Here is a 14244-nt window from a genome sequence, read left to right on the forward strand (position 1 = left end):
CCGCCCCGCTGCGCCCCGGCGCGGCCCGGCGCGGCCCCCGCGCGCCCTCGGGAACGTGCTGGGGCGGCGAAAGCGAAAGCGCCGCCGGACTTTCACTTTCCCTTTCCTGCCCGCCGCTTTCGGTTCCCCCCCCCCCCGCTGCGCCGTGGCCCCGGGGCGGAGGGGAGGGGACACGGCACCCTGCACCGGGGACGGGGGACACGGCACTGGGGACAGGGCACCCCTGCACCGGGGACGGGGACAGGGCAGCCTGCACCGGGGACAGGGGATAGGACACCCCTGCACCAGGATAGGGCACCCCTGCACCGGGGACAGGGGACATGGCACTGGGGATGGGGACAGGGCACCCCTGCACCAGGGACAGGGCAGCCTGCACCGGGGACAGGGGATAGGACACCCCTGCACCAGGGACGGGGACAGGGCAGTGGGGACAGGGCACCCCTGCACCAGGGACAGGGGACAGGGCACCCCTGCACCAGGGACAGGGCACCCTGCGCTGGGGACAGGGGATAGGACACCCCTGCACCAGGATAGGGCACCCCTGCACTGGGGACACGGCACCCTGCACTGGGGACAGGGGACACGGCACTGGGGATGGGGACAGGGCACCCCTGCACCAGGCACAGGGCACCCTGCGCTGGGGACAAGGGACACAGCACCAGGGACAGGGGACGCGGCACCCTGCACTGGGACAGGACACCCTGCACCGGGGACAGGGGACATCGCAGCCCTGCACCGGTGACAGGGCACCCTGCACCCTCCTCGGTGCCTTGTGACAGCGTTAGGGGCCTCGTTAGTCTTTCCGCACCCCCACAGGCTCCCCAGGGGGACCGGGGCGTCCCCCCCCCGGGATCAGGGTTCCCCAGTGCCTTGGGGACAAGGGCCGGCACCTGGGGGCCTCCTGTCCGGCGCCTGGGCCTGCCGGGGCAGAGGAGCGGGACCGAGCCCCGGCACGTGGGGCCAGGCAGTGCTCCCGGCCGGGGCACACCGGAGTGCCGGCACGCGGGAGCAAGCAGCCGCCCCTTCCCACGCGCCCCGGCTCCGTGTCTGGGCTGGGGGTTCGGAGCAGGCAACACCTGCAGGCTGCGCGTGGAAGGAGCCCGGAGCAGAGCTCACCGGAGCCGCCGGCCGCCCCGGAGGGCCCTGCCAAGGGGCCGGGGTGCCCGGGGCTGCTCCTTCCCACCCAATTCCTGGCCCACCGGGATGCGGCCTCCGAAGGATGGGTGCACGGTGGCGCATGGCCCCGGGGGAGCTGCCTCCCCCCGCGGTGCTCGTCCGCCGTCCTCCCACGGGACGCTGCTTTGAGACAGCGTTTGAGGAGCTGCACGAAAGGGCCTGGAGTTTCCAGGCTCCGGCGTGACTGGTGTCATCGTTTCGCTTGCTGAGTCTCACCTCCGCCACCGTACTCACATTTGCCCCCGAGGTGCCAGATGGGCCCGAGAGCTGAGTCGAACAGGGACCTGGTGGGAAGGGCAGAGATGAGCTGTGCAGGGAGCRGGGCGCGAGCTGCGGAGCAGCCTGACTCATCCCAGCCCTCCGCCCAGCCAGGTCGCTGCTGGGCCCCCGGACGTTCCCGGAAGAAGGTCGGTGCCCAAAGAGGAAACGCGGCTTCGACTGCCATTAGCTTTCTATATATCAGACTTCCTGCACCATCAGGAAATGACTTGCTGCCYGGGAGTTGCTTGCCCGGGGCATTGAGCTGCCGTGGCGGTGCGGCTGCAGGCGGGACAGGGCTCAGCACTGCGAGGGGCACTGGGGCCCGGAGCATGGTCCCAAACCGCCTCTTTGCTCCCGAGCATCCTCCTGCRCTGCCTTCCCACCCGCAGGGTTCGTCCCGCGCGGGTGCTGCCTGCTTCCAGGCGGGAGCCTGCCTGCTCCGGCCCTTCGGGAGCGGGAGGAGGGTTTTCACGCCCAGGCGAGGAGGGTGCTGCCGGCTGGGCTCGAACACGGCGCAGTGGCACCTGGCCGAGGAGCTTCACCAGGGGCTGCGCATGCAGCGCCCAGGAGCGGGGCCCTTTCCCGGCCTGGCTTGGCCGCCACGGAGCCGGCGCTTTCGGCAGCCAGGGAAGAGGCATCCGCAGCGGAGCAGGGCTTGCGCTGGCCCGCAGCTCCCCCGGCCGGCTGGGCTCCCCAGGGCACCCTGGTGAGAGCCAGGTGCCGGGCTGGGGGGCCGGAGGGGCCGGAGCCGGGTGCCGACGTGGCCGGCGGCGGCGGCAGCTCCTCGTCCCCTGCCCGCAGAGCGGAGGCAGCGCGTGGCTGCCGTCGCGGGAACTGGCCGCTCTGCGCTGCCTCCCGCCCGCCGGGTTCCTCTTCCCTTCTGACTAAGAGGCAGTTGCCGCTCGGCCGGGAGGAGACACGAGGCTCCCGGACCCCACGGGCTGTGCTGACATGGAAATCCTCGAAATGAATAAGCAGTGACGTCGTGCCAGGCGCCGGCCCGGGGTGTCCCGCGCGGAGCGGGGACGAGGGCCCGGTGACGGCACGGAGGGCACGCCAGGATTCGCACCAGCCACGCTGGGGGGCCGCTCGCTCTCGGCGCTGAGTCCTCCTCGCTGCGGAGGCAGGACCTGCAGCGAGTGGAAGACGGGGCAGGAGCAGGCGCCCCGGGGCAGGGGCTCGGCCGCGCCGGGCTCGCTGCAGCCCTGCTCCGAGCGGCTGGGGCAGCGACGGCATCGCTCCGAGCCCCGGGAGCTGCGGGGCCACGTTTCAGGGAGGGCGGCAGGAAAAGCCCCTCGCTGCCGCCGGCCCCTGCCCGCGGGGTTTCGGAGCCACGGGGCGGGAAGTTGGCGACGCAGGAAGCCGCGCCGGCTGCGGAGGGGATTTCCACGCAGCCGGGCTCTGACGCAGAGGCTGCAACGCAGCCCTGCCCCGGCCCCGGCCCCGCGGCCACCCCGGCCCCCTCCTTGCCCCCCGCGTTCGGCAACGCGGCCGCCGCATCCCGGGGAAAGGGGAGGGCTCAGGTCTCCCCCACGTGTCGTGCGAAACRCAGGGATGCCGGGGAGGCATTGCACGGCCCGACTCCATTGCGCACGTGGGTCGGCTCCAGGTCCCGGAGCTAATCTCAGCCCTTTAGCTCGTCCTGCTCGGCTGTATCTGCCCTTATCAGCTGGGGATTTCCTCCCTGCCCACAGCCGAGCGCTGACGCGGCCTCAGCGGGATCCGATTGCCCCGGCAGCAGCGGAGATGCTCAGGAGCCGGTTTCCCGCTCCGCTGCTCCCTGCGCAGGGCAGGTGCAGCTCTTTAACCCTTAAACTTTTCATGCTGGAATACACTTCCAAAGGCGTCAAACATTAACTCAGAGCCAGCCCTGCCCCCACCTGTTTTTTTCCAATCATGTAAACCAGAGCTGCCAAAACAAGTATGTTTTGCCGGGCACTGGAGGCCTGGGAGCGCTCTGGCATGGAGCGCCATGGCCCTGCCGCGGGTTTGCGCCGCAAACAGGGACCCGCCAGCGCCTGCTCCCGTGCTGAAAACCTCCCTGCAGGTTCCTGTCCCTGCGGCCTGGCAGGGCGCTTGGGGCTGCTGGCCTCCGCAGGGAGGAGGGAAGCACGCGAGACACAGGAGGGAAGAGACCCTGGAAGCCGCTCCGGCTCCCAGCGCGGCGGATGCTGGTGGCACAGCGGATGCTGGTGACACAGCGGATGCCGGTGACACAGCGGATGCCGGTGACACATCTGGGCAGCCCCAACACCTCCCCACCTGCAGCCAGTGAGAGGTGCTAATGAGGCAGGGCAGGGGACTGGGGGGAGCCGGGGTTTATAAAGCCCAGCTTGGGGGCAGCCTCCCTGCAGCAGTGTGGAGCCAGTGTGTTCCTGGGCCTGGTGCTCTCAGCAGGCTCCGGTTCAAGGTCTCTCAGATGGGATGAGCAAGGAGGCTGCAGCTGAGCTTGGGATCGGTGCGAGTCACCATCTGCTTCTGCCTGAACCCCCGGGGCAGAGCCTCGTCACCAGKGAGAGCCCACCTGTGGCAGCAGCGTGAGCAAGGGTGGCTGCCAGCATCCTTGGACTGCCCCAGCTGCTCCCCTCGGGGCGGCATGGACACCTTCCTGCCCATGGGTGATGCCCCAGAGGCACGGCCGGGGCCGGCTGCTCGGGGGGGCTCTGCCCTGGGAACCCCCGCTGCGGACATGGGGTGCGTGTGATGCATGGTGGGGCTGTTTGGGTGCTGGGTGGGGGAGAAGGGAAGGGCACCCCTCGCCTCCCTGTGACCCTCCCATGAGATGGCAGGCTGCCCCCCCCCCGGGCATGCCAGCGTCACCAGCCCCTCTGCACCTTCCCTGCTGGGTGCTGGGGYGGTGGCAGCTCACTGCAGCCTCCAGGCTCACCCTGCACCGGGACCCTCCCTGCCACAGCGTCCCCCCCCCCCTTGGCCACCCGGCTGTCACAGGCAAGTCAGACTGCACCTCGCACTGCAGAGAGAGATGTTTATTAATGAACGGGGACCTAGAAAGTTTTCAAGCAAAATGGCTTAAGGCTCTGCTTTAGTGAGGTCTGGCCAGGTTAAACATTTATCTCCTGCCTTTTAGAGGTTGTGCCCTGGGGTYGGTGGGAATAGGATGCAACCCACTCCTAAAGCTACTGTGCTTGCTCGGGGCTTGTGCTTGGCTGGCCTGGGCTGCACCTTCGCGYGGTGGGAGCCAGCACACCGGAGTTAACGGTTATGTACCTGTGTGTCCCTGCTCTGCGGTCACCTCAGCTCTGGAAACCTGCTGCTGGTGGAAAAATTGTACTAAGGAGAGAGCAAGCTCTACCATGCCGTGGACCTCCTGCAGCCTGCGCAGCAGCGCTGAAGTGCTACCAGCCGCTTCAGCAGCGATGTGGGCGCCGATACCGTGGCAGGAAAAGCCCCATCTGTCGCGCTGCCCAGAGCGAGAGCCCGCAGTAACCCAGCGCACTGTCCTCCGCCCTTTTACCAGTCCCTGAATAAGCCAGCGCCAGCTGATTAACCCCACAGCGGTCTGCAGAGCACAGCAGCACAAATAAATCCCTCCCGCGACAGATGAAAGCCGGGCAGAAGACGACATGCTCGAACCCACAGAGAAGGAATAAGTGGGCTGAGGACTCGAGTTCCCAGCTCGTGGGCTCGCTGTGGCTCTCCTGGACGGCAYGGCCCCTCCTGATCAGTAGCGTTGCTGCTCCTTAGTCTTTACCAGGCTGTTAGGCGATTCTGGCTACTCTCCCCTCGGCCGGGATCACTTCAGACAAGCAGGGATGCAGGAGAACGTCCTCTTCACCCGCAGCAGAAAGGGAGCTGTGCTCTTGATGTCTCTGGCTCTTGGTATCAGTCCCTGCAGAGCTCCCTCTGTTCTGGCTGGTCCTCCCCTCTCTGCGGGCAGCAGGGCCTTTATTTCCTCCTCGTCATTGAAAGGGATTGCCCCATACCTCTGCTTCAGGTACCGGCGCACCTGGGAAAGAAGGGAGGAGCAAACCGATGTGCCTGTCAAAGTGCAAGGCCAAACCTGAACCTGGGATGCACAAGCTTTTATTTGCCTCCCTRAGAGGGGTCTCCCAACCTCCCCCGACTGTGGTGATGATGAACCACATCTCCAGGTGGTGCAAGCCTGTAACTCCRCTCGGTCAGTGTTGGACCCTGACTTACACAAGCTGAGGAAGCCTGGCTCGGCAAACGCAAGGAGCCACCTYGTGCCCAGCTGGCAATGTCCAAGAGAGCTGGTGCTGGGGGTCTAGGCAAGACTCCACTCCTGGAGTGGACAGTAGCACAAGCCAGGGGWGCTGGGAGCAACCTGGTCCTCCTTGGGCTTTGCCCTTGCTCTGAGAGGCCTGTGAGCAGGCACCGGCCACCGAGGAAGTGCAAGAGGCCAGCAGGGCTGCAGGGGTGGCAGAGGCAGGGTCCCCCTCRCGCGCCCACCTTCCGGGCTGCACCGTGGCCAAACTCATCCAGCTGCTGTCTGAAGCCAGGGTTGGGGTTGGCAATGGGTCGAACCGTTTTGATGGCCTCGAGCACCTCCTGGCAGCTCAGCTCTGTGACGGCCATAACGTAGGCGACCACGATAGTAGTGCTCCGGGAGATCCCTGCAAGACTGGCAAGCGGAAGAGAGCAAAGCCGTTGCCTGAAGCGCACCCTCCGCGCTGCTGCCCTGACCCCCACGCTCACCCCTTCCTCCTCCCCTTCTGCTCCAGCTATTTCAGTTCCTCTTCTCAGAGAACTTGCTCTCTGGGAGGCCAAAGCCCTTCCAAGGTCCTCTTGATCGGTGCCTATAAATACATCCTTCTCCCCAGGGGAAGTGAAAGCATCGGCCGCTGGCTGGATCCCTGCCCCTGAACTGTTCTCTTCCCACTCGCTTGGCTGAAGCAAAAAGCTGCCCTGTCTCCAGGGCAAAGGGTTCTCTGGCCCAAAAAGGGATCCTTAAATCCTGCTCAGTTTGAGGCACGAGCTACAGCCGATCCCCACCGTGGCTCCTGAGCGGATTCGTTTACGAGGGGGCCCTCTGGGGCACGCTCGCTTTGACTGGGGACCTGCAGCCGAAGCAGAGAAGAGGCTGCACCTCTTCTCTGGGCCTCGTTGTGCTGCCCTAGGGAATACGCGGCATCGGGCTCGGGGAAAGGAGTTTTACCAGTGGACGAGGCAGTTCCCTCCACGCAGGCGACACTGGTGGATAAAACCGATGCATTCCTTGAAGTGCTTCTTGCTATCAGGAAAAATAAAACAGAGTAAGGACCGTGGGCTGGGGCACAGGGCTCTTGCAAAGGGCCCGCGGCTGGCGCAGCCCTGAGCGCCTGAGGACAAAGCACTGAGGTCAACTGCTGCTTTACAGCCGCCAGGAGCAGCTGCGGGGCCCGAGCGGCTCTGCGCTCTGGCTTCCCCAGGGAAGGCCAACGGGGCAGCGTGCTCTGCCGCGGACTGGACACAGCTAGGGCGAGGGTGGCAAGGGCTGCACGGCAGGGCCCGGTGGTGACCGGGGTGTACGGGAGGGGGTTGGCTACTCCCACGGCTGCCCGCACCAGCGCTCTCGGCCGGCTGTGTCTCCTCTGCCTGCCCTGCTCCTCGCCCTCGGGGCAGCCCCCAGGGGCTCTCGGGGTGGGATGCTCCCTCCTGCTTTGGGCCAGCGCTGCGGAGGGGCTGCCCGCGGCCGCTGAGGAGCTGGAGGCGGCGCCTCAAAGTCTCGGGAGCGCTGCGAGTCCTCCCTGCTCATYCCCCTGCAAAGGCCTGCTCTGCCCTGTGCTCCAGAGCCGTGCGGGGAGCGCGCCGGCCGGCCGTGGGGGGGTACTCACATGTTGGCCTCAGGCGTGTCTGGCAGAGGGATACGGAGGTAGGTGATTTCCTGAAAGGCACAAAAGGAACAGGACAAGCTGGGAGCTTGGGAGCTGCGGTCCGGCTGTCCTGGTCTCGGGCGGCGCACAGCTGGCCTGGCAGCGCTCTCGCTTAGGCTCCCTCCCGGCCCCCAGCGCTCCCCCCGGGGCTTCGTTCTCACAAGTGCGACYGCTCTCTGCACTGAGGCTGGCAGGGTCCACGGAGACGTGTCTGCTGTCTCCCCTGGGCACGCRCGTCAGGGAGGGCAATAGGTGAACAGAGAGCTCGTGGGAGGGGGTGGAAAAACAAGACCAAGCTGAGGATCTGGAAACCGTTTCTAGCCAGGATTCAAGGCCAGGTTATATTTACAAGAAGGCCGGTTTCCCAGAGCAGAGGGGCTGCCYGGCTCCTCCGGGAGTGCCGACGGGGGAGCGGGGAGAGGTGTGCACGCTCGCTGCGGGGATGCTCTGGAAGGGAGACGTTGCAGAGCGGAAGGAGCTGCCGAAATCTGCACGGCGATGTCAGGGGCAGGGGACCCTACCTGCAGCAAGGGCTGCGGAGATTCATGGATTGAAACAATGTGGGTGATCTTGTTCCGACTGAGCTGCTCCAGGTCTTTGGCATCTAAAGAAGGATACGACTAGATTTCAGCACATACTTATTTCTTACCCTTCTCTTCCCACCASTAGGTCTGCTGCTCTCCTGCAGACAAACAAGCACGCAGAGCTTCGCTCCAGAGAAACAGCTGCATTCTGCGCCACCCCGTGTGCATCTACGCACTTGGTAGGGGAGCAGACACAGGCAAATACGCAAATGCATCCTGGAAATCTGGGAACGCAAATCCACATGATACCAAAACAGAGACCTACTCCCTCCAAAGGCACTTGACCTTGCTGCTTGTGCTCAAGATGAAAATTCACATCTGCATAGAAAAACGYACTCATTTGCAAGCAGACATGTTTGCGCTTGCTTCTACTTGTTCCCCAGCTTACAAAGGAAAGAATACGCTCTCCGCCTGCACCGCTCCCATGCAAACATAATAGATAGTGATGTGAATTATTGCAGCCTAAATGATTTGCTTTATCTTACGAACTACAAAAGGGGAGCTGCAGCCTTCCATGTCAACTCTGAATTTGGTTTAATCTGTTTGAGTTCCTTTTTAATATCTGGGGTACCTGCAGAAAACCACCACGCTGCAATTTGCCGCACTTTGCATTATCCTCTCTGAAACTGCATGTATGGAAATCAGGTATGCACAACTTCCTGGAGAAACACCCTACTTTTCACTAATGCTTCAGCCTCCTCTGGTTGTGATTCTGGTCACCGGACTAGCMCAAAAGTTGTTATGCTGGGAGGGGAGTGTGTTCATTTTGCTGGCTAAGCAGCTTTGTAGCCGTTCTCCTTTTATGACATTACCAGCTGATATTGCACAAGCTGCTAGAGATGACTACTAATATTTTCTCATCTCATAGCTTTGGGTCTCTAAACTTCCAAGTGTATAAAAACTTGGCTTGTGAATCTAAACCATGATGTGCTAATGGCATGACATGAATATTTAATAACAGCGAGTCTCAAGAGCCACGCTTCACATTAGAGYTCACGTATCGTGTGCCTCTGTACGGAGGAGAGAGGGAGGTGGCAAGGGGAACGGAGATCCACCCCTCCGTCCATGGACCTGTTCATCACCCGTCACCTTTCCGCCCGTGTCTGACAGGCAGAATGAYGGTAATTAGAGTGACATGGTCGTAAAGGCTTACTACAGCTGGGAAGTGCTTTCAGCCRAAGCAAATGTCTCTGTGAACTGTCAGAGCTTCATTTACCAGGCCTTAAATCTCTGTCATCAGCCTGCGTTTCTTGGTAGGGCAACGCTTCCATGGCATCAGTCCAAGACCAAATGCAGTCAGCTACCTGCAATAACCTTCGTGACTAACCTGGGGTCCGGGTGTCCTGGCTGCCCCTCGTGGGAAGCGCTCCCAAACATGAAGCCAGAAGCAGCTTCCCCCAGGCCAAACTCAGGAAAAATCCCTGTGTGCGCTAAGGAGCAAGGAGGGTGCTGTGGCCAGGGCTCTCACCAGCTACGGCTACGGACGCTATTTTCAATGACATCTTTTTAGCAACTGATGTCAGTGGGTTTTTTTAAAGTTCTCAGCACTCACAGCAGGAATCAAACTGTCAAAGAACTGTTTTGGGAGGCAGGAACTCTGGTAAATGCTGTTTTTTCTTGGCAGATGCTAGTACTTAGTCACGAATTGTCCTTGACAATGAAAACCCATTAAAATAGMGAATTGGCAGAAGAAGGGGTGACTCAAAAGCTCTCTCCTAGAACAGGAGGTGTGTGCAGCATCCATCCCCRCTTGCCCAGGTGCTGTCCCACATGTTTGTTGGTGGCTGAACCTGGGCTCATCGCCTCCCAGGCTTGCCTGCACTTGCTGCCTCGCTCAGCGGGAGCTCAGGCGGCTGCGGCGAGGGCTTCCTGAGCCCAGCCAGCGGCTCCCCTGCTTCAGTCACTTGTCACATCAGATACGTGTCCCACCGAACCCTTCCCAGCAGGGCTGTGGCCTTGCTCAGCCTCTACCATCTGCATTTTCTGCGATCTCAGGAATTAGGGAAGCCATTAGAAAGAAACAAGAAAATCAGAGTGAAGGCAGAGAACTGCTGCCTTGCGTTTCCCTCCCAATGGCTCTGCTCATGGTCGCTCAGCCGCTCTCCTGCTGTCATCGACACAAACCCTGCCTGGCCGGCGCAGAAGCAGCGTTTCGTGGGATGCTCGATGCCGTTTGCCCGCTGCTGCAGCGCGTGGCATGAGCAACCCCCCCTCACCTGCGACTGGGGGGACAGGCAGGGAGATTGCAATGCCTTGACAGCGTGCTGCGTGGTTTGCACCCACGTGGTTTGTGGTATTGGGACATTCAGCCAGGAAAATCGGTCACTGCATTGTGTGCAATTAAGAAACTTCATTACAGGATGATGTGACCTCATCACACCCTGAATTAGCACCAAGTCTTTGCTGTTTCTGAGCAAACTGCCTAAAAACCCAGCACCTGCATCTGTTTAGGCCTGGCCTGCTGCTACTTCCTCCTCGGGTGCTTCCAGCAGGGCCTGGAGGAGGGGGAAGGACAGCCCAGCCCAGCCGGGTGGAGGCTGGCGGAGGCAGGGGAAGGCTCTCCTGCAGGAGGAGCTGGTCCCTCGCTGCCGGCCAAAGGGACGTCCCGAGAGCTGCTGGAGTGAACCAGGACGACGGGGCTGGAGAGCGCTTTCTATCCGTGAACTAGCAGAGGGAGAATTGCTCCCACGTGCCCCCAGAAAAGCCCTGGGCCTTCCCGAACTGGGAAGCCCTGGAGAAGCTGGGTGCCTGCGGCTGATCCCTGCGTGCAGCCCACCTGGAAGCACAGGCAGGGGGAGCATGGAGGGAGGGGTGGAAGGAGCTCCCTCGCAGCAGGGGACCGCGCGGTCGGGGCAAACTTAGCTTCCCGGCTGAAGGACTCCTGTCCAGGCGCGTGGCTCTGCTTACCGATGAAGTTTCCAAGGTAAAGACCAGGGAGGATCTGCAGGACGCAAAGAAGAGTTTCAGTTTGTGAGAAGCCACTTCATGCACTCACACCCCGTGCGTTCGTACCCCCCCCTCCCTGGAAGCAGCAACCTGCCAGTGCTCCGGCACGGGGCAGAGCTTCACAGAGACCAGAATTAAACGTACAAAGGAAACCGCCAGCGTTCACCGCTCGCTTTTCCTTTCCTGAATGCTGGCGCAGCCTCACCTGCGCGAGCCGGCAGAGCTTTGCTGCGGTAAGTGCCTGCGCCTGGTGCGCTGAGCGAGCTCCCCCGCCGCATCCTGCACGCCCCCGAGCCCGTTTCCGGCACGTGAAGGCTCGCGGCCCCGCCGCTTCGGGTGTCGGGGCAGCACGGATGCTCCGGTACGCCTCGACACGACGTGCAAAGCCCCAAAGTACCCAGGGCTGCCGCTGGCGGGGCTCAGCGGCCGCTCAGCCTGGGCGGCAAGTGCCGCGGGAAGCCTGCCATGGCTTTTTTATTGCTCCGCTTCTTTGTTTATCATCAATAACTTGTTTGATGGTAATTTTTATCCAAGATCTCCAGGCTGAGTATGCCTCAGTACAGCCTTGGACTATACCCATGACCCACGGCACTACTGCTTTTTATGGATAGGGAAACAACAGGCACAGAGAAGTTAAAGGACTCGAGCAGGGACAACCTCAGTCGGCACCGGCAGAGCCCAGGAGGCACCGAGCCGTCCCTTCCTCGCAGCTCTGCATCCCGCTCCCCTCCGTTCTGCTCCGCCTGGAGCCCCTTCCTGGTGGGCTGGGGAGGATGATCTCGCACCCTGCATCTTAGCTTTATTTCCCTCATGATATTCCACTTCTCGTGATGAAAACATAACTGCTTTACAGTGTTAAGCCCTGGTTAATAGCACTCTCGATGACAGGAGCAAGATGCCTTACATCCATTTTTACCCTTAACTATTTTTATGTTTTCCATTTCTCTCATCTTGGATGATGAAAATTAATAATCGGCTTCACACTTGTTTACAGTCGATTTCACTATCGGCTTCTCCCTGCTTTAATGTTTGGCAGGGAATCGTACAAGAAGAAATTATTTCTACAGAAACAGTTGTTCTTGCACTTATCTTGCTGCCCACATTTGAAAATATTTCTACTGGTCTAACAGTTTTAAGAGCCTTTTTTATGACTTTTGAAATTTTAGATCAATTTTGTACTGACAGGGTGCCTTTAATAGAATAACCCTCAGCTGCTGAACTGAAAAGGAGATGCTGCAAGATGCCCATTTAGCAAGGACAGCTCCCGAGGGGAGGCTGCGGAGCCACGGATAACGGCACATCCCCATCACTGGAGACGTGCCGGTCTCTTGCTCGCTGGATAAAATGGGGTATTAGAGCTCCATCTAAGACACTGGAAAGCTCCTCACCCCGCAAGGAGCGGCTATGGTTGCGGGGGGTGCTAAAGACCGGGAGATGGAGGTTTTTGCAGAAAGAAGCCGTCTCTATCCGGCATCACCGAGCGATGCTCTGAGCACCGCACAGCCCCGGGGAGCGCGGCGGGGCCGGAGGCCATGGGGCAGCTCCGGGCTCGGCCGCTCTCCCGGCGTCCGTGCGGGACCTTGCTCCTTTAGCCTAGAGGAGGTGGGAAGGTTTCCCGCGGCTCCTGCGCGGGGTCCCCGCCTGCTTCTCCTGCCGGTAGGTAAAACAAGCTTCTCCGACAGAAAGGCTCTGCGTGGCTTTGGCCGTGAGCCGGGAGGGCTCCGCGGAAGGTGGAAAGGCCGCGCGGCAGGCGCGTCTCCCCTCCCGAGCGCTGCGGCAGGCCGCTCTCGGAGCGATGGCGCCCCGGCCCTTCTCTTTACCTTACTCATGCCGTTCCCCATGGCCCGCGGCCGGAGCGCCGGGGAGCAGGTGACCTCGGCGCGGCCGTCCTCCGCGTCCCCAGGCGAAGCCGCAGTCCCCGCGCCGGACGCTCGGCCGTAGGGTTTCCGTCATGAAGAGGTGATTTACTCCTTCGGGATCGCTGCCCTTTGCAGGGGTGGGGGGGGAGCTGGATGGGGGCTTCTTTCACAGAGCGCTGGAGCCAGTCTGGGCGCAGCAGCCGTGCCTCTCCCGGGACGGGATAAATCCGTGCCGGCAGCTCCTGCGGCAGCCGCCTGCCTCCCGCCGGGGGAGGCTGCTCCGGCGCCGCCTGACACCGGCCGCCGCCTGGGCCGGAGCGGAGAAACTCCACCTACGAGCAGCAATCATGTGGGAGCGCCGGAGCCGAACAAAGCGCCAGTGTGGGGAACAAGCCCCTTTGTGCGGCTCCCTCGAGGGAGGGCCGGGGGCCGCTCCGGCGCTCCGTGCCCACCTGCCGCGGTGCGGGAATCGGGTGGCTCCGGGCAGGTCCCGCCGGCGAGGCGAGGCGCGCGCACGTGTGGAAATATCGGCTCGCAAAGGTTTTTGGAAAAAAGTCACATTTTGTTGCCTCAAGCTTTCCTGCTTCTCTTTCCAACCTGCCCCCTCCTCGCCACCCTGCTGCCCCCGGCACCACGCTGGSGCGAAGTCCGGGCCCCTCGCCTGAGCGCCGGGGGATTTGAGGCCCCTTCGCGCTTCAAACGAGCCGCCGCGTCGCGCGGACGGGTCGGRCTTGGCCCCGCGGCCCTCCGTGAAGGGACCCCGAGCTCTGTCCCGCCGCTCGGTTTCGGGAAGGGCAAGTCTCGGGGTGAAATCCCCGCCAGCTCTTGGGACAGACCGGGGCGGTTTGGGGCTTTGGCCTGCCGAGGCCGGGCCCCAYGGTGCAGGCAGCGCCGCGTCGGGTCGGGTCGGGCCAGGCCGCAGCAGCGCACGGTCCGCCAGGGCTTTGCCCAAAGTCGCCGTTTTGCCTGGTTCTCGCTCTCCTTTTTGGGGTAATTTCGCAGCACCRGCCTGCGCGAGCGAAGGGGACGGGTCACCCCCCTCCCGCCGGCAGCGAAAGGGAGGCAGAGAGCTGCACACAGGCAACGCGCCCCGGGGGGTGTCGCGGGGGGGTGACCGGGCCCGGGGGTGTCACGGGGGGTGTCGTGGAGGTGATCAGGCCCGGTGGGGCCGAGCCCGGGGGTCCCAGGCCGGGCGGCGGCCCCTACCCGCGGGCGCCCCCTGCTGCGCGGCGGCGGCCCCCCGTGTTGCCATGGGGACGGCGCCTCCCCCCCCGTGTTGCCATAGGGACGGCGTGGGGGGGCCCGGTCGCCATGGGGACGACGCGGCACCCACCCCCCGTGTTGCCATGGGGACGACGCGGCCCACCCTCCCGTGTTGCCATGGGGACGGCGCGGGGCCCCCCCGTGTTGCCATGGGGGCGGCGCGCCCCGCCCCTCCCCGGTTGCCATGGGGGCGGCGCGGCCCACCCTCCCGTGTTGCCATGGGGACGGCGCGGGGCCCCCCCCCGTTGCCATGGGGGCGGCGCGCCCCGCCCCTCCCCGGTTGCCATGGGGGCGGCGCGGGCCGGCAGCGCCATGGCGAGG

General features: G+C 63.1%; 3 protein-coding genes across 3 annotated transcripts in view; 1 reads left to right on the top strand and 2 right to left on the bottom strand.

Moving 5' to 3' along the window:
• Positions 1-1370, bottom strand: part of LOC112961490 (interferon regulatory factor 4-like) — a 5053-nt gene extending 3683 nt beyond the window's left edge. Inside the window, exon 1 of the mRNA XM_026056756.1 lies at positions 1184-1370. Coding sequence (XP_025912541.1) covers positions 1184-1370 — 187 coding nt within the window. The remainder of the gene's footprint in view (positions 1-1183) is intronic.
• A 3055-nt stretch (positions 1371-4425) lies between these two features.
• Positions 4426-11711, bottom strand: DUSP15 (dual specificity phosphatase 15). The gene is made up of 7 exons (XM_026056767.1): positions 11653-11711; positions 10763-10836; positions 7793-7875; positions 7233-7282; positions 6575-6649; positions 5869-6040; positions 4426-5404 (listed from the first exon to the last, which is right to left on the bottom strand). Exons 1-7 carry the CDS (start codon positions 11709-11711, stop codon positions 5192-5194), a joined length of 726 nt encoding a protein of 241 aa, XP_025912552.1. The 3' UTR covers positions 4426-5191.
• A 1296-nt stretch (positions 11712-13007) lies between these two features.
• Positions 13008-14244, top strand: part of TTLL9 (tubulin tyrosine ligase like 9) — a 13536-nt gene continuing 12299 nt past the window's right edge. The window contains exon 1 of the mRNA XM_026056780.1: positions 13008-13041. Within this exon, the coding sequence (XP_025912565.1) occupies positions 13008-13041 (34 nt within the window). The remainder of the gene's footprint in view (positions 13042-14244) is intronic.

Source organism: Apteryx rowi, unplaced genomic scaffold (assembly GCF_003343035.1).
Source record: "Apteryx rowi isolate R43461 unplaced genomic scaffold, aptRow1 scaffold_0, whole genome shotgun sequence".
In the NCBI taxonomy this organism is placed as follows: domain Eukaryota; kingdom Metazoa; phylum Chordata; class Aves; order Apterygiformes; family Apterygidae; genus Apteryx; species Apteryx rowi.

Bases quoted from the DNA above. Each gene is read 5' to 3' on its own strand.
- DUSP15 (XM_026056767.1), bottom strand. From the start codon at position 11,711: ATGGATGTAAGGCATCTTGCTCCTGTCATCGAGAGTGCTATTAACCAG. The intron at 10,837-11,652 runs GTAAAGCAGTTA...GAGTGCATGAAG, and splicing joins ATTAACCAGGGCTTAACACT to TGGCTTCTCACAAACTGAAA. The intron at 7,876-10,762 runs GTAAGCAGAGCC...ATCCTTCTTTAG, and splicing joins TTACCTTGGAAACTTCATCG to ATGCCAAAGACCTGGAGCAG.